This window comes from Tachysurus fulvidraco, chromosome 4, assembly GCF_022655615.1.
Source record: "Tachysurus fulvidraco isolate hzauxx_2018 chromosome 4, HZAU_PFXX_2.0, whole genome shotgun sequence".
Classification (NCBI taxonomy): Eukaryota; Metazoa; Chordata; class Actinopteri; order Siluriformes; family Bagridae; genus Tachysurus; species Tachysurus fulvidraco.
The window spans coordinates 11388564-11416368 of NC_062521.1; the positions used below are offsets into that span (position 1 = coordinate 11388564).

Below are 27805 nucleotides of genomic sequence, written 5' to 3' on the forward strand. Positions count from 1 at the left end.
ATATAACAAACATCCGGAGTTTATGGTCCATTTTGCTTCTCTCAAAAATGAATATGATTGAGTTAAAAGGGAGCAGTGATCATCATCCACTTATCAGTTCATTGCATGCATTACATTCTATTTTATTTCTCCAATAAGAATCAGTCAGATAACTTCATGTGCATGTGCAATCATGCTGAAAAAGTATGAACTGGACAACCACCAGGACTCATAATTAAAGACAATTCAAACATGCTGAAAACTTCAACCAAGTATCGGAGTGTCTATGATGTAGTATTTGATGTAAATCCTGTTTCAATGTAGCCTATTTTCCCTTCCTTAGTCTCACCCTGTATACATGTAAGACCTCATGTGCACCTTCGAGCTACTGTACCTGTGTAACAGCTTGTGACTACAGTCAGAGCAACAGGTTACCTGAACTCCAAAGCTGGTAACAGAGTCCTATGATCTCAGGTCATCGTACTGGCTGTGTGACTGGAATTCATACTTCAGTCTTGCATTTTCTGCTACAGTTCAGGCCAAATGTTTACATACACCCAATTTTCACAGCACAATTCAGGTAACCACACATTTCCTGAATAGTTTATTGATACCTGTTACGTCCCATATTATTATTTGTTTCTGGGAATGGTGTTTTGTTTTTGTTTTCTTCCCTTTGCTCTTTCTGTGTCTTAACTTTTGTTTTAGCAGGGTGATGCTGGTACCTGCGTGGTCAATTTGTGTCTGCCAATCACCGTGACGCGTGGTGACGACAACGCGCGGATTCACCAATGAGGGCGCCCTACTGGTGATTGAAGGGCACACCTATGCAGGAGGCGGGAGCTCTCTGGCACGCCACATTATTTTGTTGTTTGGTGCTTGGCTCGCGTGTTTTGTTTTACCTTGTACCATCCTTGTGTTAATTTCCGTTAGTTAAGTCTGTGTTCTCTGATGAATCATTGTTAATGGCCCAGTTGATCTTGTCTCTCTGGTGTTTCCTGACGTTTCTGTTGTCTGGTTGATAAAATGACATTACTAAACGGGGAAAGAGATAAAGACCAGGTACAGTCAGATATCACGTGATATACATGTGCAACACTGAGCCATTAATTGCTGTATAAAACACTAGGTTAGTGACACGTGCCATTCTTTGTATTTTTGTTTTTTTTTTAGTAAGTGTAGTGTATTTAGGGCGTCTTGGACGCTGAAGATGTATATTTTGTTCAATGTTGGGTTTTCTTTGTGAATATTGACGGAATATTAGAAGTTTTGTTTCCTGTTTAGTAAGATAGGTTATGTTTTGTTTCTATCTTTGACTTGGCACGGTCTTGTTGTTTTCTCTTGTGAATTATTTTTGGGTTGCTTAATGAACGTGTATAGTTTGTAAATTTAGGTAAATAATTGTTTGGATTAGTTGGATATGGGTTCACCAAAATAAACGAACATATTGTTGACTAATTATTTTTCCAGTACACGTTCAGTGTTTTAATGTTGCACCCTTGTTTCCTTAGACAATTAATAAATAAAAAAGGGGGGGTTTGTAACAATACCCTATAGGAAAACAGCTCAATTTGTGTTTCATCTTCAGAAGTCTTCAAACTTTTAATCACCTGCAAACATGCTAGGGGCTTTTTCCTTCAGCGACATTCTTCAAGACCACGAGAATGTAGGACTCTCTTAATGGTGAATGGACATATTTTGGTACTTGATACCTCTAACTCTTTCACCAGGTCCTTTGTCATTATATTATCAGTTTGCATTGTTCAGAAAATAGGCACAAATTTACCACCAGGGATAAACGATGTCTGTGTTCAATAAAGAGAATGTTTGAAATTTATCTCTGATGCAAAAAAGGAGATGCCCTTATTAACATCATTAGCCTAGGTAAATGTTTGGCCTTAAGAATAGTTAGTTGAAAACTTCTTCTGTTCAACACAGACCTTCATAAATTCAGTGCTACTGTATGCTGACAAAATGGTCGGAAGAGACTGCAGAAACCCAGATCAGGGATCTCATCCTCACCCTCCTTTCCTGCCCTACAGAGAAAGTCACTCTGCCTAGCTTATGACCTGAAGCTGAGGAGGTCACTCCACCTTTCATTCAGCTGAGGGCATCTCACTGTGACACTGCTCTGCTGGGGATATTTAGATGTTGCCTTATCTCTATGCCCATCTGGGTTAGTCATCCCACCTCCCTGCTTGGCTGGACATGCCGCTCTATGTCCCATGCCCAGCTGAGGACATCACTCCCCCTTTAGACTTGCCTTGGAGTGAAGCACATTGATTTGCATGGATTGCAACCCTACTGTACAAAAGACAGTCCTGAATTCAAGATCCCCTAGGACACAGACCGTGTAAGCTCAAAGGTAGAAACTAGACACTATGGCTCTATTCTGTCCAGAAATATGCGTCACCCTTTCCCAGAGAATAACAGATTTAAGACTGTGAACCAGCTGTTCCAGATGCACAGAGATCAAATCCAAACTCGTATTGAGATCGAAGGGTGACCATGGAAGGCAGACAAGGAGCTTCCCTGTCTAAACAGAGACTGTTCAACTTGGTAGTTGAACGGCATCACCATGCCATTTGATGAGAAATGTCTCCTTGTCCGCATTAATTAGAGACATGCATGTCTCTGGCAGTTTAACACTGGGTTAAATATAACCACGTAATTGTGAATGCAAGTATGAACTGGATGACCACCAGGACTCATAATTAAAGACAATTTAAAAACTAAGAGAAGGATCCAGAGAATGATGGCTGTATGACAATAGTATTAATATAAAGTGCTACATCATATGGTCACTTGACTTTGGTCTCAATATGCATACTGTACACACATGTACCAGAAGGTTTCTAGTTGATTCTCAACTCCCCTTGCAGTTAACTAGTGTTCATAAAGCAACAATTTCACAAGTATCAAGTGAAGTTGAGCAGTGATGTTTGGTGAGTAGTCAGCATTCAGTTCGTCAGATAGGTGATCAGCAGGGTTGAGTTCAGAGCTCTTTGAGGGCCATCTGAGGTCTTCCACTCCAGCTCTGGCAAATAATTTTACAGACCTCCCTTTGGGCACTGGAGCATCATACTGGAACATGTTTCAGCCACTTAGTTCCATTGACGGGTAACAACTTAAGCATACTTTCTAGACTATTACATGCTTTCAAGTTTGTGGCAACAATTTGGAGAAGGTCCACATATGGGTGTGATGGTCACTTATGTTTTGTTATGTCGATGCTCAAAGACCTATGTTTAGCTTAACTCATATTTATTGACTGAAATTTTTGTAATTGTCTTTTGTGGAAATTGAATATTGGTTTAGCTACCAGGATTTAGATCTGTATTGTACAAACCACACCAGTAAAACATGCACTGCAACTGGTGTTCTCCATCTTCTACAGCTAAGCATATGACCCCATCCTTCACAGACAATAAGACTGATATTATAGTACAGACCAATAGCTCTGCATTCTGTATATACATATGTTAAAGATCAACCAAACAGGAGCAATACAGTAGAAAATTCAAGAAAAATCATTTGAAAAACAGAGGTCAGTGTATGGTTGAGCAAATCATCTGCCCAAAAAAGAGAGTAATTATTTTTAAGCTCGTTCTGTGTTTCTCACGTTAGCTGAATGATCAGAATAAGCAATGGTAATTGTTAGTGAACAGTACAATGAGAACTTTCTTTAGCAACTATAATAGAAACAGTAGAATATGGCTTATTATGTCCAACTCATAAAAGAGCAAGAAAATCCAATGCACCTAGAGATTTAAAGCTTAGACCATGAACATAGTTGGCAAGTTATTAATTAATTATTTAATTATTAATGCCCTTGGCCGTGTTAAAAATGTTGCTGTTAAGGGAAACAGTGACTTTTACAAGCCTCCAAATATTCTAAGAGGATTCAAATCATTATATATAAAATGTGTATTAAAATATTTTATTGGTAAATACTCAATATCTGAACTTCTAGAGTTCAGTATCTAACCCTTTACATATATTTTTTGTACCTGGTTTGTCAAGGCACACTTTCTTCACCGTTGAAGGCAGTGTGAAAGATGCGTATAAGAGCTCAGACATAAATATGACACAGAAAGAGAGAGCTACAATAAGAGCTATTATTCCTAGAGTCACATACAGTGATTTAAAGTTAAGTTAAAGGGATAATCAACAGGGAGCGCCTATCATCTTACAGGGATGAGCAGCAAAAATGAAAGAACATTCACTCCCATGAATACATCCAAATGCAGCCTGATATGTTATAACAAGGATTAAAAAAGGAAAAGGACAAGAAAAAAAAACATGCCCAAGAACATAAACCACAATTCAATAACACTTCCTAAAATCTTGTATTCATAATACATTGCAAATTCATCTCGAACCTCACCGAGCAGGGCGATTTATGCTCTCCTGGACTCCCAAGACATGTAATGCTTTTGCAGTTGCACTCTTCAGGAGCAGATTATTATATATAAGTCTACACACAAGTCCCATTCCATACATAATAACACATCCTGGCATACACAAAACTAAGAATACATTTACTGTATTATAAAATCAAGTTGCGTAGGAAGTGTTACCCAATCTGCTTAATTTACTGGCCACAGTCTTAATCAACACACTAAATGGCACCTGAACATGTCATCAGTTACATTATGAAAGTATTTTCAAAAGTTTTTTTTTTTTACTCCTTTCCTATGTTAAAAAAATGGGTGGCTGAATCGAACTCAAGTGTTAAAATCATGGGTTGATTAACAGTGATATGATGTGTTATCGCTACATCGTGTAAGAGAAAAAGAAAGCTAAAACATACAGTTCGTAGTGTAAAGAACAATGGCACGAGTTGTTAAATATTTACTCAAATCCCAAAAAGAGAAAAGAGACAGTCAAACCATTCAAAAATCTATAGATTAAAATTAAAACATACAGTTATGACCACCAGAAAATCCTGAGAGTTGAACTAAGTGTGTCTCGTATTAGAAATACATTCAAATCATAAATGAAGTCGGCTTGAAAAATGCCAACTTGCTGACAAACCTGTCTGACATGTGCAACACTAGTTAGAAGTTAGAAGTAAATAGGTTTACATTACCATGCTTACACTGTCCACAAATGGGTAAATGCCAATAACACACCATTTAATAGTAAACATATACTTGAGAAAGTGAAGAAATTATTATTTTCCTACTACTAAACAACCGTTTGTATACCTGTGTACGTAATTATGATTGATTACAGTGGTTAATTAAATACATGGGCAGCATCAGTGAGTCAAAGACAAACAAGATCTGTGCTCTGTCGATTATAAGTGAACGATGACATATGAGAAAATGTGTGTCATTTAAATAGGAACCTGAATTGGAAACCGATATCCATGTCAACGACACTCCAAAAAGGGAATCGAAATTGAGGCCATACTGAAATACTGCTCATTCTTCAGTGGCACGATATTATATATCTTAAATTATCTTAGCATTTGGTTATGAAATTGCTCAAACCTCTGTTAAAGCTAATCGAGGTTAGTTGTTCTGACTCCTAGAGACACTATAGAAATTAGAAATAAATTATTCTAGTTTAATTAGTACTAGTATTAGTATACTAGTAAATCAGGGCCTACATCCAGCTTCCGTCTCTATGTTAACCACTCAGTGTGCGTAAGTGAAAGATGTGATTCTACTCTAAATACTCATTAAAAAGCAAAGTGGACACAAAGAACAAAAGACACATGACCCTTAAGAATAGATGAAGGTCCGTTTGAGAAAATCCTACATGAAAATGATCAACAGGTGCTTTTGTGAGGTTCAATAGTTTGTTCCCTAAAGACCAAAAGACCTTCCACTATGGTGTCCTACAGTGACCTCCAAACAAACATATGAAGTGAAAATGATGCGTTCTTGAGGACCGTATCATCTAGTGAAGAAGAAAGAATCCATCATGTTGTTGTTGTTTTTAGGAGAAACTGCAGTGAGTGGAGAGGTGAGCGGCTGAATCCTGTCTCTGACCTTCCAACGACAGGCCCAGAGCACTGCTGAGTCAGAGGCCCTGGTCAGAAGCATCCACACAGCCAAACAGCCCCTTAAAACAGCTGGATCATCGACTCTCTTGACTTGCCAACACCGATCCATTTCACTGGCCCAGATAAGCAAACAGTTAGTAAATGCTTTAAACTCTGACACTGTGTATTTAAGGACAATTACACAGGCTTCCACACTGAGCACAGTTTGCATAAAAACATTGGTAATGTGAAACCCGAGACCCAGTACCAAACCTGAGACTAGCTGTAGGAGGTGATCTGAGTGATATACTGTAAGATGGCTACAAATGCAGAGTTTTAATAGAATCAAATGTGACTGAAGCCAGACCAACATTGCGGGCTGCTGGGATCAATCACACTTTGATTCAGACTGCAGCAAACATACTCAGTGTGAAAACCGCTTGCGATGTAATGTTCCTTAAACGGTTAGAAACAAATAACAACAGTTATCAAAAAACCTAAGTGTATAATGACTAAAATTAAATGATTATAGCAAAACCACTTACCAGGCACCTTAAGGTACTCCTCAATGAAGCGAATGTATTTCTGTGCATTTTCAGGAAGCTCCTCAAAGGTCCTAACGGCTGAGGTGTTGCTGTTCCAGCCAGGCAAAGTCTCATACTGGACCTCGACCTTATGTAACACCTCCTGATTTGCTGCCAAAATGAAGTCTCTTTAGGCATCTTTATGGAATTCTAGTACTTTTTGACAAAACCACTCATAAGCAAACCGTTACAGGACCTGACATGCAATTTTTTATATACGCTTGAAAGTGTCATATTGTTAAAAAAATTAATCCATTGGGGTTTTTTCACCATGTGAATGTTTAAAAAGAAAAGAAATTCCCTCAGGTGGTGAGAGAGAGCAAGCTCAATTTTTATAAGATAGTAATAATAAGTTAATAAAAAGGATTCACTGCTCTCTTTCTCTAGTTATCTACATACTTACTGCATGTGTTATTCTTTTTATATGTTTTACTTGGTTTTATATGGGATGCCAATATTTCTAGAGAACACTGTAAAAAAGACGTGTGAAGAGTCTCTGGTAGCACATCTATCTATCTATCTATCTATCTATCTATCTATCTATCTATCTAGCCATCTATCTATCTATCTATCTATCTATCTATCTATCTATCTATCTATGTAGCCATCTATCTATCTATCTATCTATCTATCTATCTATCTATCTATCTATCTATCTATCTATATGTAGCCATCCATTCATCTATCTATCTATCTATCTATCTATCTATCTATCTATCTATCTATCTATCTATCTATCTATCTATCCATCCATCCATCCATCCATCCATCCATCCATCCATCCATACATTGACCATCCATCCATCTATCTAATTATATTATCTATAATTTCTTACTCACCTTACCTGTATAAACACTATAAAAGGTTGTGCACACCTTCACATCACACCTTTGGAATCACACTAACATTTTAACCATCCTGTTCCACTTTAACATTTTAACCGTCCTGTTGCTTTTATTATAACCCCCGTTCTTCCACTAGATTTGTATATTTACATTTGGCAGATGCTCTTATTCCAGAGCAACGTACAAAACTGAATTGAAGCCTCACAGTAGCACTAATGTTATGAAGGATACCATGAGACTAAATTGTGTTAGAAGGAAATATAGCACTTGTTTTAAACAAACAGGAAACATAGGAGCTTCACCCTGAACATAGGATCTTCACCCTGAGCTGTTTTGACATGGGTGGAATGTTCATCAACACTTAATTACACAGTATTTGTGAGAAACATTATGTGTGCTTGCCTGCTCACCTGGGAAATATGGTATGAATTCGTTGTCCACCTTATAACCCACGCCAACTTTGATTTCATCGAAGACATCCAGGATGTCCAATTTGGTTAGAGCCAAGCTAAACAGAACGCATGATTAAAGTCAAATATACTGTTACATCAGAACTGTACAAAAGTATAAAGGTACACAGCTCACTTAGAAACATAGTTAAAAAATAGTATTCATAAGAAATGATTTAGATTCTTTGGAGCTTTAGAAACATATACAGTACCTGAAAGTAAAAACTTAAAAGGATGAGATGGAAACTCACGCAGTGAAGCCATTAATCATGTGGGCGTATTTGACAAGCATCAGATCCAGCCAACCGCATCTCCTCTTGCGGCCTGTGGTCACGCCCACCTCCTTCCCTCTTGTCTGAAGCATCACTCCAATTTCCTTAAAAGACAGCAAACCAATACACAGTATCACTGACAGTCACTAAGTCAATTCAGACAAATCTGTATCAAATCTTCACAACCGAAATAGGATTTGTACTAATGAACCTATAGGCCAGGGGTATTCAATTAAAATTCAAAGAGGTCCAGTTACTAAAATTTCCTCCCAGCAAAGGTCCAAATCTTATATTGTCACTTAAAATAATCTACCCTCATGTTAAGAAAATTAATAACGCACATACATTTCTATATAATTTATTGTTAAATATCAAGTGTTTTCAAAGTCTGAACTTGTATGGCACTTATATGGCACTTAAACAATACTGTAGTTGTCTACAGTAGTACTACAGTACTACTGTAGTAACAAACAACAGACACTGAATTTCTTCGGAATAAAATAAATAAAAAGTGCAAACACAGCTTTGAGCAGCCTGAACTTAGGACCTATATTTCAAGTAATGTAAAACATTCAGAATCTTTTGAATAAAATAAAAGTGCTTTTAATCTTTAAGAAAAAAATTAAACAAAAGACTTTTGAGCTCCCCCCTTTTTTAAACATTAACTACATTAATAACACAGGAACCTTAGGCAAAAGAACATTTCAGGTAAAATAGAACAGGGCAGAATTTACTGAATAAAAGAAAAGTGCAGAGCTTTGAGCAGCTCCCTTTTGACTCTCTCCTTTCCACCTCTCCTTACTCCCCTTCCATCTTCTGTTCCTAGTGAGAGAAATGGGCATGTAACTGTCCTGCCAGCAGTTTGAATCTTAATTGTCCTGCCAGCGTAATTAGGTGCATTACTGCCACCTTCTGCTCTGGAGTATGGAACAGAAACAATCTGTTTTTGGCTTGGCTTTTGATGACGCTCCGGTCATAATAACTAGATTAACTGCGCATAAATGAAAGTTTTATCTTTTTATTAATGTCAAAGAGCTTATATAATCTTATAATATTAGATTATAATAAGGAGATGCTTAATATGATAATATTAGAATTTTAACGGGTCCGGGCAGACCAGTCACCAGTCCACCATTTGGTGATGCCCGCTATAGGAAAATACTCAAAGGAAATAAAAATTTCCCATATACTTATATATCCTCCACTAGATGGTGCTGCAATAAACTTAAAAAAAAAAAAAAAAAAAAAACGCAGTAAACGTTTGGTTGGCAACATAATTGTGGCAGAAGACAAATTCTTGAATTTGAATTTCATTGTCTTCGATGCCTTTTCAGCATTGAACTTAGTGCAAACATTGTCTTTTAAATTTCTGTAGAAGATGCAACCAGGAGTGTTTGCTATTTATTAACATACACAGCAAACTCTTACTCCTAGTTGCATCTTCTAGAGAAATGTAAAAGACAATGTTTGCGCTAAGTTCAATGCTGAAAAGATACTATGATGTCAGGTGTGTCTTCCTGCTCTTCTGACATTAAAGTTGATGAGTGCTCAATGTAAGTGAGTGAACAATGTAACACTAGTGCAAAAAGAGGACTGAGCAAACAGAGATGCTTACATTATCCTGTTCAGATGGGAATGCTCCAATGCCTACTCGAGTGGTGTAGGCCTTGACAACGCCATAGACGTCCCCTACATTCTGGGGTGGCATGCCCAGGCCTGTACACACCCCACCCACTGTACAGTTGGACGAAGTTACGAAAGGGTACGTTCCTGAAATTAAAAAAATATATAAGTATTGTATCATATGAAAGTGTTTCACAGTGGAGAATAATTTACACTGGACAATCAATTGGACAAGTATTCATTCAATGTCTCACTGAGTCAATTCTTCCTGTGAAACATGTGAATAAAATGACACAGATATGCTGTCTTTACAAATTTATTAGCACCTCAAGGACAAAACAGCTGAACAAAAATAACCAAGCAATATTCGTTTTTCCTAGCAGCACAGCTCCAGAAATATAGTGAACTTGTACTGTATGTCTTTATCTGAGTGTATTGCAAGTGCCATTGTACCATTCGCAAAGCAGAAAGATGTCAAAGCCCAACAAATGTGTTTTCCAATATACAGTACCAAGCTGTTTCAGTACTCAAAGCATAGCAGTGGTGAGGTTCAAAAAACACTTGAACACTTGAACTTAGTGAACTAGAACAGAGCCTGATCTGTAAAAGACTCTCTGCTGCTGTGAGGTGACGTTCCAGCAAGGTAATAGGTAATATTGCCTGTTAGTATAAGCCATGTGCTTTTGCTTGCATGTGGTCAGGAATGGAATGAGTTGTACTTTTGCCTCCTGAATTCCTGCAGAATTTACTTGTCGTGTCGACCCAAGTGACTTACCAAAGTCAATGTCCAGCAGGGCAGCGTTGGCACCTTCCACCAGTATCTTTTTAGATGCACCATGCAGAGCCTCGTACATGAAGAACACGCCATCTCTTACCATGGGTTTAATCTGTTCCACATATGCCTGACAGAAAAAAAAATACTGCTCTATAAGTAAGCTTACACACACTTTACACATGGACTTTGCTAAATGTAAAATGTTTGTATCTCAAATGTTTTCTTTGAATTAGGTCACATATTAAATGTACATTTTAATAACTGTAAGTGTTATAATTGTGCTTGCAGCATGATGTGTGTGCACTTATTTGCAGGACTGATGTTTTCAGCATTTCATAACATTGATAGAAATTCTCAAAGCAGGTCAAGCCTATATCATAAGGCTAGGGTTATGGCTAGAGGTTATAAACACGGTAAGACACTTAGGAACTCAAGGCTGGCTGAGTAAATTACAATCTGAGAATCAGCAGCTCACCTTGAGTTTCTCAAGCTCCCCATCGATATCTATCTCCAATGACGGGTACATACACTTGTACTGTGAGGCCAAATTTTTATACCTAGAGATAAAAAGGCATCAGGAATTTTAATAATACACCAAAATTGGAACAATAAAGGTTTGCTGTGAGTTTGTTAGCTCATATGACAACATGCTTAAATACAAATTAAAGTAGACCAAAGCTATGAATCACGATCCGTACAAAAACTCAAAGACAAAAAGAATAACTCTAAGATATTACATCCTCAAGATTGAATGGTAGAATGGTTTTAAAACTCGTTTGAAAGACGATCTCTGACAACAGACTGCAATATATCACACAATGCTTGTTAAAAACGATCTGCAGTTAAAAACCAGCTTGCCTGGTGGATTATGTCTATTAGCATTATACACGCATCAGTGAACGGAGTCACCCTCACCTCTCTGAGAACTGCTCAAAGTCAGACAAAAGGTCACATATTCTGAGGCCGCTCCTAGCAGCCTTTGCAGAGTAGACAGGCCCGATACCCTTTTTCGTTGTTCCTAGACTGAAAAGACAGAATAAGGCAGGCTTAAGAAAAGCAGAAGAAAAGTGATGTTTTATGTTGTATTTTGTTTCTTGTGCCGTTGCAGCAAACGGAGGGGATACAAGATAAGAGGCAACTGATATATTTAGTCTGCATTTCTGTGGCAGAAACAGTGCTTACTTTTTGCCGGCTTGCTGCTGCCTCTCCTGTTCTTGAACTCCATCCACGGCTTGATGGAAATCAAACACTGTGGACAAAGATTACATAAGTGTGTAGATTACTCCTGCTAGCACTACTACATTATCTGAATTAAAGGCTTTAGCTCTAAAACAATGTATTACTGTGTGAAAGGATGAAAACCTTTAAAACCTAAACATTTATAAATTCTTATAAAGTGTTAATAAGCTCATGAATGTGGGCACTGAGGCAAAGCGGGTGTGGAATATCGGTGTATTACGAGCAATCGTTCCTGATTTCGATGGATGACAAAAAACAGATTCCTCACATACCGATATGGGCGCGGTCAGAAATGACGAGTCGCTTCTCCCAGCCTTCCAGACCTGGAATGGCACACAGTAAGATTTCTATAAGTGATCTCGGACCCACGCAGAGGCATGCCTAGGATCTGCCGTGTTTGTATTTTGTAAACGCTCAAACACACCTTTACCCTTCCGCACATTTTTCTCAGCCTCCTCGAAGAGGCCGGGAAGGTGAATCACCACGCCGTTACCTGTGGTAAGAGACCAGATGAATGCTATGGCACAGTAATAGGCAGCAACAGACTTGATAACGCATAGCTTACTTCAGCTCTCGCATGCACAAACCAGGAGAAATAAGTGCTGCCTGAAAACAACATGCTAGCTCATGAATTAGAATGATGAACTAGGTTGCTATTTAAAAGTTAAACGGTTCGCAGTGCGTCGTGTGATTACTCTTGCTCGAACACAGGAGTTGCTGACACATTATCCACAGAGCCATTAGCAAAATAGGGTCAATGCAGATAAATCTGGAACGGCATGAATCGATCCAGGAGATGACTCAAGTCTAATGAAAAAAAAAAGAAGTTCTTGCAGTACAATTTTCTTGTTCATTTAAAAAGAAACTCACCAATAAAGGCTGTGACATTAGGGTTGATAATGCCACTGGGTAAAAGGTGAAAGTCGTACTCTACAGAGTCCACCACGACCGTGTGTCCTGCGTTGTTGCCTCCCTGCAGGTGAGTAAAGGAACGAATTAACACGAGCGTCCTTATGTGAGCCACCTTTGAGTAATTACAGTGAATCAAATGATGTGCACATCTAACAGAACTGTACTTCATTCTGCTTTTACATCCTCTTTTTTCTTTTATGACGACTCTGTTCGGAAGCTTCGAAACAAAGCACAGCACAATTTTAAGTCTCACTGCAAACAGTTGTGTTCTTTTTTCTGTATTCAATAACTCATCTGTACCGAGGTCCATATTTAGCATTTTCAGTGCGAAGAAAGCCATGTTTCCAGCTCATTCCTTAAAAACACATCCACACAAAATCTCTGTGATCTATGCTTCATTCGTTTCTGCTTTACAAATGATTCATTATTTTGAATTAATTGTTTAGAGATTTTTATATGTTTATTATAATGCCTACAGTAATATTGGCTATAAATTTGAGCTACAGATTTTTATTTATTCCTAAGTTTTCCATTCAAAGAACACCTTTTTTAAACTGACATTTGAGTCAAGTTGCTTTATTGAGTACGTGTTATTTCGTTACTGAAGTTTGGATTTCACCGATCAAATTCAGTTCATCAGTAAAACTGGTGTCACAGTGTAGGAGAACGTAGTCAAACAGACCCATACGTAGGATGAATGCAATCCTTGGTTTATTACACGAAGATAATAGTATACAACGTAACTTGAGCAAAACATATAATAAACCAAAATTCTTTTTAGCGTAACTAGAACAAAGGCACCACCATAATTACATATTACATGGAAACAAAACCTGAATGCTGCAGACATTGTGAGCACGTTGTGAACAATGACTCAACATAGTCGACACAAGAGGAAGGGTATAAATAGCAACCCACATTAGGAGTAATCAAGGACAGGTAAAGACACAGAGACAAGATCGCATTACATTCACAATGAACAGCCGTACACCTTCCAGCGCCCCCTAGTACTCTGGTAGGGAATTGTCCGTCTCTGCATCAACATCAACAGGGAAGCAGAGTCTTGTTCATCTTGTTAATTTGTTTATGTCAGATATCAAATACTGGCTGTACAGATCACACATTCAAACATAGATAGGTGTTCCTTCTACCGGTTGCCATAGTAATAACGTTATCGGTGGGCGCCGCAACTAAAAATCCAGATTTCTTGTTGCTAAAATGAAACGTGCTGGAGGGAGATTTGCCGTTTGTGTTTCAGGAGTGTATATATGTATCGTATCATATCAATGAGATGAAGGAGAAGCAGTGTGCAGTGCTCTTTGCCACAGATCGTGTGCGCTCTACTGTCTTGACTCCCACTGGTACAGAAGTTTCTGCAGCAAGTCGTTCCATATTTGCAGGAAGTTCAACTTTTTATCAACTCTTGAAAAAAAACAGGAAGGAAGCTATTGAAGGGAAAGCTGTTGAATACTTGCTCTTGGTACACTAATGAGAATGTTCAAGAAGCCACTTTGGGAACCTCGGGTTGAGAAAATCTTGTTTCTTTTCCTCTCTGGATTAAAATGTATTGGTTGATTTTAAGCAAGATTAATAGATGTTTGTAACATCAACGTGGTGGCAGGGACAATCAGAAAATCAAGTGCAGCTACATCTACAATAATGACATGTCACAGACTCACAAGATCAAATCATCAGAACACACGAGGAAATCAGTTAAAACGCTCAATACCACACCATTTGCTTCCATTTAAATACACTATTATACTGCGTATAGGCATGTAGATATTTGGCACAGGAATGACCACAGACTTAGCGAGAGACTCAATGACGATCTGAGCAAACGACCGGAAATAAAATTATGATCCTGAATATTAAATATTTCACATTCTGAACAGTTAGAGATTTAAAGAAGTCAAAATTCTAACTCTTTCTGTTTATTTCCAATTCTATATGTGCAAAAAAAAAAGTGTCAGACTTCTGGACTCCATAGACATGAGTCATGAGTCCTACCCCAAGGTGGCATCTAGATTTCTCATATTTATAATCCCTAGCAAACAGCATCATAAATACCGGTATAAATCATATCCAGACACCTCATAAAGCACAGAAAGAGTTGCGACAAAGACAGCTTTTACATTAAATTACATGCTATATATACACACAAGAATGTTAACTTGTAATACACTGATTAATAAATTGTAAATCCAGCTAAAACTTTCTAACATTAACTCAGCACTTCCACCCGTTCTATTAGAACATAATCTTTCTATAGCTTTCCCTTCTTTCCATTTTAGCTTGCTTTCTTGGTTCCCCACCTGCTGCCACTATCAAAACAGACCTCCTTCTCATATCATGTGTATATACCCACAATGTACCTAATTGCAAAATAAACACAGATTATTTACAAGCACGTAAATAACCTTGGTGGAAAAAGTTCCCATGTACAGATATCATGTGTCCTCGTGCGTCAGGGCTACAGTTCTGACCTCCCAGAGGGTCTCACTGAGCACATCCAATAAATCAGTCTACGTTTATGTTACTTTCTGTACGTAATTAGCAGAAGAGACAAGCTATTCCTGGTCAACTCCAGAGAGATGCATGTCCTTTTTAGTTGTAGTTACATATTCGTAGCAACCACAAGAGCCATATGGTATATTTAGTGTGAACAATGCAGTGTAGCTTTACAGACTTCGGATATGTTGTGAATCCGTGGCTACAGGAGTCTTTCGTTCACTATAGTTGCAAACACTTTCATGTTACCCAGCGACTCCATAATACTATGTCACATAATAAGGTTTGAAAGCAAATAACAAAGTACATTGTGAAATCAGTACACCATTTTGAGATCAGCTGGTGCTTTGCTCACCTGATCGTTTTATGACGTGGACATATTACAACCGATGACCTTGGGCTCACACTAGAGTGCAATAAAATGCCAGGTGTCCGGTCAGTTTCTATGTACGTACGTCACACAAGCTGTCAGGCAACCAAGCAACAGTTCAGCAAGCCAATTCAGATTTTCTCAGTTTTATTCAAATAGGTTAGGGCATGGTAAAGCTGTGTACTTGAGTTACTCTAAATTGTTTGTGAATGTGTGTGTTTGTGTGTGTAATTGGAACCATGGCTAAGGTTCCCCCCACTTTAAGTCCCCAGAGATCTGTTCCAGGCGCTCTGTGTAGGATAACCTTGTGTAGGATAAACTGTACAGACAACAGATGGATGGATGGATTGATAATTACTTGAGTATTATTTAAAATACAGATACTCTCCGAGTTACGACTGTTCAACTAATGAATTTTTGACCTTACTATAGACGATAGCGGTATGACAAAATTGTAAAATCATTTAAAATTTCGTGCAGCAGCCAATCGTAGCAGCGTATTCGGTACAATACGTTGGACTGCCGTCTTGACTCGTGAGTTATCTCAGTGTTAGAACATGCAATATGCTCTAGTAACAATGGGGTCATTGGAACACATCTCCTTCATAACTCAGGGATAAGATGTAAATACTTCATTGCATTTTGAATTTTTTTTTAATTTTGCCCTTGATATAAGCATTACATATCACAAATGTCGTTTCTTTTCTGATTCTGCCAATGACTAAGTTACAGGTCAATCCAATGTGTTCGGCTGAACATCTTTTATTGTCGTGTCTGTTTAGCGCCCAGTCAAGTTCGTCAACATAGAAAAATGCTCCACATAACAGATATAGCTCTTGACTGCAGTGTGGAAGTGGAGGATGAACACATCTGGACCTACCCCAGTAAAATCTATCAGCATGCTAGCAGTTAAAAATTCTTGTATAAAATTGAATCAGGGAAGATTGCTTTTTCGCTTATGCTAGTTTTGATTAGCATTGATGTCAGTAGATAATATAAGTTGACTAAACAAAAAGTTAAATCCTGATGAAAAAACTTTCATTTACATGACACTTAACTTCTCTAGAACTTGACCTGCACATGACCAGCAGAAATGTGTTCTTAAACAGAAAAAACAAACCAAATCTCCTTAATTTTATGTGTTTTGTTTTTGTTTTGTTTTGACTTTTTATTTTGAACTTAAATTTAAATAAAGAAAATTAAATTTTTTTGGCCTGGATACCACCCTGTAGCACTGGGTAAGTTTTTGACACTTTATACATCTAGATTTTCACTTTCTCTGTATTTTATTCCTCCTTTGTCAATCCTATTGCACATGTGCTCCAATGTTTCTTCATGTTGTCTGATCACAACATTTAACTCCTACTTTCAGTTCGATCGCCTTTACTTTTTGACTAGGAAAACTGGTTTAAGGTTTCATCTTATTATTTACGACCTGCAAAACACTTGTATAGATATTAGAAAGGAAAATAAAAGCTTGGATGGGGGAAGCAGAGGTCACCGGTGCCTCTGGTGAGTGGATGTAACTAGTACTTGCTTTGCTAATCAGCTACTAGGTACCTCTTTTGAATTTCACTAGGTAGCTGTAAACTATACATTTAGGTTTCTTCAATTTCTCATAAGAACTTAAAATAAATATGCCGAACTGTTCGTGCTTAAACGCGACAACAGTAGCAGTGACCCGAGCAGCTTGTTACCTGTCGATGTGAACCTAAGTGTGGATGCCACATGTCAGGAAAGTAAAAGTACAAGATTGACAAAAGCAGGTTTAACCAAACTGTTTGAAAACACACTCTCTAAAAAAGAATCTTTAAAGTTTCTTATGTAGATTTAAAATGTATATAACTGTAATAATTACAGAGAACTAAATAATAACCAAGAATAGAAACTGAAACATGGAACTTGCTACAAGGACCTGAAAAAAGTGCAAGTTTAACAAATTACTGATCAATAACTGGATTTTAATATTTACATATTCACAAGTTATTTCTAAAGTAAACCTATTCCAGAAGAACTTAAGCCAAGCAGCCTTATTCAGGATGTTCACACAGCAATTACCTGTGGCATTTTTATATGTTCTTTATATTTACCCGGCACATGACTGTCACTAGATTGGGGCATCAGGCTGTGTTGGCTGACTTCCATATTCCAAACCTGACAGGCTAAAAGTAGCTAGCTGTGACTGATAAGCTTGTTCCTAGAGGGGAGAAAGTCTATGCCTGGAGTGGGATAAGTATCAGGCTTGCCAACTTATCACACACAGTGACAGAGCCACACCACTCAGATCCCTGTAATAACCTGTCACAAGCCACTGGCACAGCATGCTACCACATGGACTGATTTGCTCCCAATGTGTGTTTTAGGTTTAGAGCCAATATGATGAGAACAATAATTCATCTTGTGAAGGATAACAGTAGAACAGAAGATGCTTTTTCCAGAGTTAATTGGGATCATCCGTCCCAGTAGAGTGACATACAGATTGTTAATGCCAGGGTACTATGATATGGCCGAGAGGTTCACATGCACCTCTTTTCCAACGAGGCAGTTTGAGTGCTGGTTCGGAGCTTGATAATGTACCTTAAGTGGGGGCTGGGGGTGAGGCTGGGGGCGGGGTTACTGTTAGCGCCTTTGATAAGGTGCCTTAAGTATACCGATGTTTAATACACATTTACTTTGCTGCAGTACGATCAATTATCAGCACACATGATAGTAGGTAGCTACACACTAAGGCTACCATTTTTCTGTGTTAATGATAAAATAATGTTATGTACTTTCTCGAATGCAACCTCCGTTTCTACAAATTACATGTAGGTTCGCAAAGCCATGAGCATTAACAGTAAAGCAACATCCGCCATTGTTGATGTTGTGTTTGCTGCTGCTGCTCTAACGTTGCTTTATAACGTTGTATACAGTGACATAACACCTGGCTCTGTGATTGCTCTATAGTCCATGGAAAGGCAAACCGGCTCTTAGAAGGATCGCCAGTGGAAACAACTTTGAACCAGCACTACTGTAGCTCTGAACAAGCACCCGGGTCTTTCTGGTGGAAAAGGGGCGTTACTGCAGGAACTATTCTTACGCAAACTGAAGATCATGCAAACTGTTCATGAAGATTTTATTGTCACTTAAGTACATAATACATAAGAAATAACCCAGAGCTACATAAGACAGGTCAGAAATAAAGGCTGACAATTTAAAATGAATCTATTCAAATAAAGTTATATAAATTAGTTTCCCAGGAAACACTCAGTGTTGGTATCAATGATGTTTTGATTGACTGGTATGATGATGGATTCACTGATTAGTAGATAATATAAGTTGATAATGACAAAGTGACAAAAGTGAGGTGACCCATACTCGTTCTCTGCATTTAACCCATACAAAGTGCACACAAACAGAAGTGAACACACACACACCGTGAAGACATATATGATATTTGAGCTGAGACTCATTTCCAATAACTTGCATTCTGGTTAAGCAGAATATATATAACAGTGTTTATTTTGTATCTTTTGCTTATTTGGGGTTTAGGAGTAGTGTTTATAGGTGAGTCTTTAGCACATAAGTTTATAGGTGAGTCTTTAGCACATGAGTCTTTAGCACATACACTCTAGTCATTGTACAATTCCATTTTCCACTGTTACAACCTTGATGTGACTTTGGGATTACATGCCAATCTACAAAATATTTTACTGAAGTAGGGGAAAAGGATTGATATGTCTATATATTCACCACTTAACGCACCATTATATTGAAATGACAGAACTAGAGAAGTCACTGAAGAGTTAGGAGGGCATTAATGAAGTGAGTCCAAGGTGAACAGTGGAAAAGTTCAAGGGGGGTGAAAACTTATGAAAGGGACGTTACGACAGCTATTGTGTGGAATATGCTTCAATATGATGTTAATGAGCGATCACTGAGATTCTTATAAACAGTTAACAAGTAACTTTAAGCTTTATTTAATTCTGCCAAACACTATCATAGTTACAGTAGGAAATAAATGACAATCGTATCAGAATGGTACAATAACTATGTACCTTAAACAGCACAAAGTTATATAGTTATATATATATATAACTGAATAGTGAATAGTGAATACTGAATACTGAATAGTTTACTTCTGAGTGAATAGTGATGGTGAAGTAAATACGGTACACATCTAGATGTATTACAGAACAACAAAATTACAAGTATGTCTTTATTTCATTTCAGATCTATTGTGCTACAGACAAATAGCTCAATGCATATCAGTCATAACACACTGCGGTCTTTAAAGCTTACGACAATGCTGTTTGACATAAAGGAGAGATTTATACCCTAACATGTAATGTCTCACATGTAACGCATTTAAAGTTATACAAGTTTATTCGAGTGGCCGAGTTTTGGTGAACTCGACTCCACTGTATTCAAATTCTGTTGAGAAAAACGAAATGGTTCATCTGTCTGTGTGTGTCAGTATGAGGACTATGTTAAATATATACTTGCTGGTATGTTGTCAATCTTGTTCTATAGAAATGTGCTACACCCCCAAGGCAACAGGTGGCCTTTCATCGTTTGCGTACAGTTAAAGGAGAAAACGTCATACAGTTAAAGCAGCCCTGTCTGACTAGATACATTCGACATGCGTAATCACGGCTTTCAAATAAAGTATTAAACGCGTCCTTCTGAATCTAATGCTGAGGTTATATTCGGTTTGGAAACAGACTATCTAGGGGAAAACGAATTAGAAATAGGAATAGAATTGAAATAAACATTTTAATATCAATTAATTTGATGCTGATTCACTCTGTCACCACCAGAAATGGGTACAAATCTGTATGGATTTTATTCCTAACTGCATATTCAGATTAGGATTAGGATATTCCTTAGGCGAGTACTTAACCCGTGACCTGCAGTATATTAACAGTATAAAGACAACTCACTGTTTATGTATCGGTGCCTGTCTGCTATATTCATTCGATGTTCAAGTCAAAGTATAATACATTAACTAATCAGATACAATGTTATTTCATGACATAGCTGTAGGTTAATTTGCTCATGCTTAACAGCACTGTATCTATCACTCCAAACACTGCAGAAAGGTTTGTGGAGGTCAGAAATAGATCCAAGAAAAGTGCTGGTGCAGGCATTGGTATAAAAAGCAGCACAGGCTGTGTTCTCTATTACATGCAGTAACTGCAAACCGGTACCTAAGCATCGTTGCTAAGAAGGTTGTTTTTTTTTCAGTTAGCGTAACAGAACTGTTTAAGGACCATCTTTTTTTTCTGATAGAAAATGCATTCTTAGAAGACTTGATTCATCAAAACTATGCATCCATAAAGCCTGTTTTTTTTTTCAATTACGCCAAATAGGGGTTTGGATGTGAGATTGAGACAAAGAGATAAACTTAATGTTCTGGGTCAAGGTGATATCAACAGCAACATGTGGACAGGTATCTTATGCCCCAAATCCCAAATGGACCAAAACAATAGTGTCAAATTTAAATTTAGCTGATCTCTAGGACATAAAAAAACATGTGCCCAAGAAAAAACATTTACTGCAGTAACACAGTATTCAGTGAGTGAGTGAGTGTGTAAATAAGAGAGAGAGAGAGAGAGAGAGAGACAAAGGACTGAAGGAAAAACATTATAATAATTTTCTAAACAATTAATAAAATAGATTAGTAATAACTTGTAGTAGTTACATATTTATACCACCATAATTCTACCATTCATTTCCTCACTGCTATATGATAAGGAGAAGGAAGAGTTCGGGGTGTTTGACTCTTCCAGGCAGTTCATGTCTGATTTTGCTGGTTAATGAAGACTGAAGAATAATGTCAGTGTCACACTGTCTGTTCAGTGAGCTGCTGATGGCTTTCGGTGTGATCACACACATTCACATCGACATCATTCACTGACCTCAAATATTTAGCAAACTGACTTGAACTAGATTAAGAAAATGCTACGACATGACAAGGCTTGTCTGTTCCTGATCTTTAGAGATTACAGTAGCCTTTTACTGATTTCACATCCCACAGTGTTGCATCCCTAGCACAGTCTTATTAATCCGTGATGAATAATACATTGCAATACTTCGTACATTCTTGTCTTTAGACTCCGTACTTATTCCATGTGGCCATTTTTAAGTCAAGGAAAAAAAAAAGCCTAAATATAATTAAACAAATAACTAAATTTCATATAGATACAGCGATATAACAGCTCTTCATGGATTTTTAGTCATCCATATGTTTTTCACTTAATATAATAACTAGTCGTTTTCTAAAATGACCAAAATCATTAACCAGATATTTCTGGTAAGGAATCTAACAAATCGCATGAGCTGCACCGTATTAATCCGCCTTGATCGCATTCTACATGCTGCCTCACATTGCCAAAAATATTATACATTATACAAAGGAACAAAGCAGGATTCAACTGTGTTCAACGAGGGATTTAAAACATACCCTTCACCTAAATAGTTCATTAACCATCAATTGTTTATACACAATCTAATAAGTAAAAAATGTTCTACACACATGACATATTCGTTATAATTAGAAGTAGATTTAACTATTTATGTTTTTAAACACTGTATGCACGTTGCTAAAACCATTTTCTAACACACGGCCAACCAAAACTGGCTTGTAAATCTGTCTAAAGTTTCCATTTTTACTACTAGGTGAAAGATAATTATGTAGCTAAGTGGTGCATTTATGGCATTGCCATTCTGCTACACCCAAACAAACGAGTTCAACGTGGGCTCATATCTGTCAAATATACTTTTTAAAAGAGGCTTTTAGTATTTCAGTGGAATTTAAAATGTAAGGAATTATTTGATAATGATTTATATTCTCGTAATTATCAAATCAGCAGATCGTGTACAAACGTGCAGTTAATCCTCACATTATCATCAGAAGGGGGTGGGGGGCTTCCCTCAAACCCCAATTCCCATGAAGTTGGGACATTGTGTAAAACATAAAAAAAAAAAACATTGACTTGTTGACCAATATTCAATTAGATACACCACAAAGACAAGATATTTTGCTCCAAAACCTGTATGTGCTTTTCAGCATTAATTATGCCTTCACAGATGTTTCACATGTCATGGGCACTAACACACCCCATACCATGCTATTTTTCTTTGCGCTGATAACAATCTGGATGGTCCTCTTCGTCTTTAGCCTGGAGGACATGACGTATATGATTTACAAAACCAATTTGAAATGTGGACTTTGCCACTTTGCATTAGTTCATATCAGCTGAGCTCAGATGAGATTTCTCCGGATTCTCTGAATCTTTTTATGACATTATGAACTGTAGATGATAAAATGCCTAAATTCCTCGCAATTGTACGTTAAAAACGTCTGTTTCCTGTTTCCTATAAACAGGTTCACCTGTGGAATGTTCCAAAAAGCTGTTTTTTTTTTAGCATTTCTCAACTTTCCCAGACTTTTGTTGCCTCTGTCCCAGCTTTTTTTGAACGTGTTACAGACACCAAATTCAAAATAAGTGAATATTTACAATAAATAAATAAATAAAAAAGATGTACAACTTCATTGGAATTGGGGTTTATATGACTGCTGATCTCCTGGCATTTTCAGACACAACAGTAGCACAGTTCTGTGGACAGAAACGCCTCATTGATGAGAGAGGTCAATGGAGAACGACCAGACAGGTTTGAGCTGACACAAAGGCTACAGTACAGTTCTGGTGAGCAGAAAAGCATCTCAGGATGCACAACAGGTTGAACCTTAATGCGGCTTGGATACAACAGCAGAAGAGCACATCGGGTTCCACTTCTGTCGGCTAAGAACAGAAAGCCTCGGCTACAGTGCTCAACAAAAGCGAACAATCACATCTTAAACATATCCTGGTTTGAGTGTCTCTGCTGAGGATGAACTGCCACATCCTGAATTAAAGCAAACTACACATTGTGAGAAAGAATTTTGTTTGGATTTGCAATATTTATAGAATATCTATCGCCGTTTCCACCGCTCAGGGTTCTCACGAAATAAAAAACAAGGCTCCTTTTGAAAAAACAAAACAGTTTGATGACAAACAGTTTGATGATAGTTTGATGCTATCTTTGTGCTGTATATGTCATGATCCGCAGTTCCTATCACAAACACTGTCAGGAAACTAGACATGATTCTTTGTTTACTTCTGAAATGTATTACAGTGAAACTTTGCCAAAATGCTTTAAGATCCAATAAAGCATCCTGCATATAAATATCTGATTCAGTCTTCTTTGGAAACTTACATTAACATCGTAATCCTGAACATCGAATCCTAAATTAAGGCAAACTGTAAACATGGCTTTGTTTTGATCTGCATAATCGATCTGCTTATATTTATAGAACGTCTGTCAGCTTTCCACCACTCGTTGCTGTCAAGAAAAGGAAAAATAAACCCGGGAATATGGGAACGATGTGTTGTTCTGCAAAGCAATAAAACAGAGTAATAAAAAAGCATGTTTGACTTGTTGTGGCAAAGCACACACGACCACATTTCTGAATTGAAATCATAAATAATAATAAGGGCATTGTTTTTACACCATATGGCAAATAGATAATACAGGAATCCTGACATGTGAAAAACATCCAGATGTCACTGTCTTTTGTGTATTTAGTATTCCTTTATAGTGTCTCCATCCGACCATCCACCCATTTTCTGTAGAGCTTTTTCTACACAAGGTCTCGGTGGATTTGGGGCACAAGACAGAAAACACCACGGATGAACATCTTAGATGAAAACCTATGGACAATTTATAGATGTCAACAATACTACAGCCTATGTCTTTGAACTGGTGGAGGAAACCAGAGTACCACGAGGAAACTCCAGAGCATGGGGAGGACATGCAAACTACACACACACACACACACACACACACACACACACACACACAGGGCAGAGGAAGGAATTTAACCCTAACCCCGGAGGCGTGAGGCAAACGTGCTAACCACTAAGCTCCCCCATTCTGGGAAGGCTTTACACTAGATTCTGGAGCGTGGCTGTTGGGATTTGTGTTCATTCAGTCACAAGAGAGCATACGTGAGGTCAGGCACTGATGTTGGGTGATGAAGCCTGGAACACAGTCAGTGTTCTAGTTCATCTCAAAGATATCCAGTGCTTTGTGCAGGACACCTCTTCTCCAACCTTGACATGGACCTTGTGTTGTGCACAGGAACACGATCATGCTGGAACAGATTTCCACATACTTATGGCTGTAAATGATCATGTGGTATATTAAAGAGCTAGTGATGAGGGAATGAGAGATAACAGCTTCTCAAAGTTTCTATACAACAGCAATTGACATCTTTTACAAACGTTCTTTATATAACTTTAAATGTAGCTTTTAACAGGAAAAACAGTTTGATGTCTGTAATATATAAATACATAAATCACTTCTAGAGTTGGCAAGTTAATTGAGAATAAAAATAATTATGCAATTTAATGCAGGCTGCTAAAAAAAAAAAATCATCAAAGGTCATCAAACCACCCTGTTGTTGATTATTTGTCAAGAACAGCATGTTCTGTCATAGTTCATTCCTTTCCTTATAACAAGCTATTGTAATTTCAGGTTGTAAAAAGGTACTAAGGGTTGGGGGTTTGAATACTGCTTCCCCCAATGTGTTAAGATTGCATGTTCTCTGAAAACTTCTGAAGATTTCCCTTCAGTCCTAAATCTTGCATTGTAGACTGATTGGCAACTCTGAATAATTGTCTGTAGTGCGTGAGTGTGTGTGTGATTGTGCCTTGCAATGGGTTGGCACACGGTCCAGGGTTTCCCCTGGCTTCTGCCCTGAGTCTCCTGAGATAGACTCAATGCTCCCTGTGACCATGTGAAGGATACGCAGATGTAGAAGAAGGATGGATGAACTATTTTCATTTTCATAAACACATTTAACCTGCATCAGAGTAAATAGTGTATATTTGATACCAGGTATCACGTTGGGCTTGATATTGGCTTAAAATTAATTTAGGCAGTGTGATGTTGACTGACATCACGACAGCACAGCTCATCCACATAAACACAGACTGCTCTAATCTCACCATACACCTCTGATATTTTTGCAGCACAAATAAGGCAATGTTCTTTGAGAACATCAGTATTAAATCAGTATCTGGTGATATCTGAGAGCGAAAACTCAATAATCAAAACTCAATACATTAATGAAATTCCTCCCCCACCAGGAAGTCTAGTCCTTCTTGTTATTAATTTGTATGCCAGAACTACCTTTAAAATATACTTTAAATATAATGACAGCTTTTAAAGACATTTGACCTTGCTGTGACTTTAACCCTGTTTGGATCAACTCCAAAATCTAATCAACTGGTTATAATAATATTTAGAAAAAAAATTCCTACAAATATTTAACCAGTCATACTTGAGAAAGTGCACTAATCGGACAAACATGCGGGCGGACAAAAAAGGAAGTCCATAATGGGTCTTGACTTCCTGAACATATCGGTGAAAGTAACAGTCTGTATGACAAACAGGAAGGAAGATATTAAAGAAAAAGTTGTTTAGACATTTGACCTTGCAGTGCCCTTGACCTAGATTGCATCAACTCATCCACTGGTTATAATATATTTTATTTAAATCTTACAGGCATAGACCAGTCATACTTGAGATATCACACTCAAGAAGAATATCAGACAGACAGACGTGTTTTTAAATTTCTTCAGGGATTACTGGTATAAATTACTGGTAAAAAGGTAAAAAATACATCAAAATCACATTTTTGGTAATTAACCTCAGGCCATTTGTCATTAACAAATGTATTAAGGCAGATTATTTTAAAACTTTTTGGAAAGTCAAGCAGATCTTTAGTAGTTGCACATAGAATATGTACATGTAGCAATGATGGGGCTGATTTCTTTTAGCCCAAACTACAATTTACATACAATACAAAATACAAAATACATACAACCACTCGTTGACAGTCATGAACAGTGATTGAGACGGTGAATGTGAAACATAGCTGCGATTGTACTAAACATGAATGGGGTAGATTTATTACTATAATTATCACATACTTTCATATCAAGGTCTAAAAGGTCAGATGACTGCAATTTAATGATTTTTTGTTTGTTTGTTTGAATGAAATAAAAAATGCAAAATAAGTAAAAAAGTATTGGGAAGAAAGATGACATGAACCAGTAGTTGATTAGGGACAAGAAACAATAAAAAAAAAACATAAATCTATATAAATAATTGTGAGTAATTGCGTGTGAGGCTGTGTATGTAATAGTTAGCCTGTCATTCTTATTGTCATTGATAAAGAAATATGTTGTCTCATCCCTCTTTTCTTTTACCAAAATCAGCAGCACAGATTTGTCCACAACATGCATTCTCTCACTTGTTTGATATCCACAAGGGAAATCCTTCTGTTTCTTATATATCTATTTCACCAAGTTATTCTAATGTAATGAATAACAGAGTCATTTAAAGCTAAATACACTGCACACCTTTCCCAGGTATATGAAACATATGAAAAGTACAAAAGACATGATAACAATACAGTTTGTTTTTCTGACAGGTTAAACTTCACAAATAGCAGTTTATAGAATACACGTGAATATGAATGTGAATATAAATATATATCACTGCGTTTAGGGGTAAAGTTGAAACCAAGGTGACTAGAACTTAACATGAGGTAATGAGATGCGACTGGAGATATAACCGTATAACAGGTAATTAGTCAGCTAGCACACACCAGCATTAGCTACGGTGCTAACAGGAGGTCTTATGAGACATATGTATCTCTAGCATGCTAAGTGGAGCGCGCGCGCGAGCGCTTTTCTTAGCTAGCCGTACAGTAGCCTATAGCACGGACGTTAATGTCGTTAGTGGTGCCGTTACCTGACATCTGCAGACCATGTCGGCGTCCTGGGCCAGCAGGTCCACCACTTTGCCCTTTCCTTCATCGCCCCACTGCGCTCCAAGCACAACGGTCACTTTGTTACCGAGGTTCGGAGCCTCCGTGCTCCCGTTATCTGACATGACCGAGTGTCCCTGTGCGCCCTACAGCCGCTCACTTGTTCACTTCCCGATGCGTCTCTTTACTGTACGATGTCTTTACGACACAGCCTCGTATTAAACCCCCCTCTTCCCCCCAGACACGCCCCCTTACTCAGGCTGTGTCCCAAACCGCACAGTGCCGATACAGTATGAATACTAATCTGAGGTCAGTGTGCGGTTTGAGACGCAGCCATCGAGCAATAACTTTTGGGTAATAAACTGGGCGCATAACGCATTAAATCAG

At 37.8% G+C, this 27805-nt stretch overlaps 1 protein-coding gene and 1 long non-coding RNA gene across 2 annotated transcripts; one reads left to right on the forward strand and one right to left on the reverse strand.

Annotated features, from left to right (window-relative positions):
• On the forward strand, positions 1–6873 carry LOC125141074. Its single transcript, XR_007140433.1, has 3 exons — positions 1–1041; positions 5933–6128; positions 6574–6873. It is a non-coding gene; the product is annotated as an uncharacterized LOC125141074 (long non-coding RNA).
• adss2 (adenylosuccinate synthase 2) lies at positions 3906–27625 on the reverse strand. The gene is made up of 13 exons (XM_047812717.1): positions 27403–27625; positions 12633–12735; positions 12187–12255; positions 12035–12085; positions 11706–11772; positions 11439–11546; positions 10999–11080; positions 10524–10650; positions 9741–9895; positions 8105–8229; positions 7815–7912; positions 6520–6669; positions 3906–6108 (listed from the first exon to the last, which is right to left on the reverse strand). The coding sequence occupies exons 1-13, from the start codon at positions 27541–27543 to the stop codon at positions 6056–6058; spliced, it is 1329 nt and encodes a 442-aa protein (XP_047668673.1). The 5' UTR covers positions 27544–27625; the 3' UTR covers positions 3906–6055.
• Between the last annotated feature and the right edge of the window lie 180 nt (positions 27626–27805).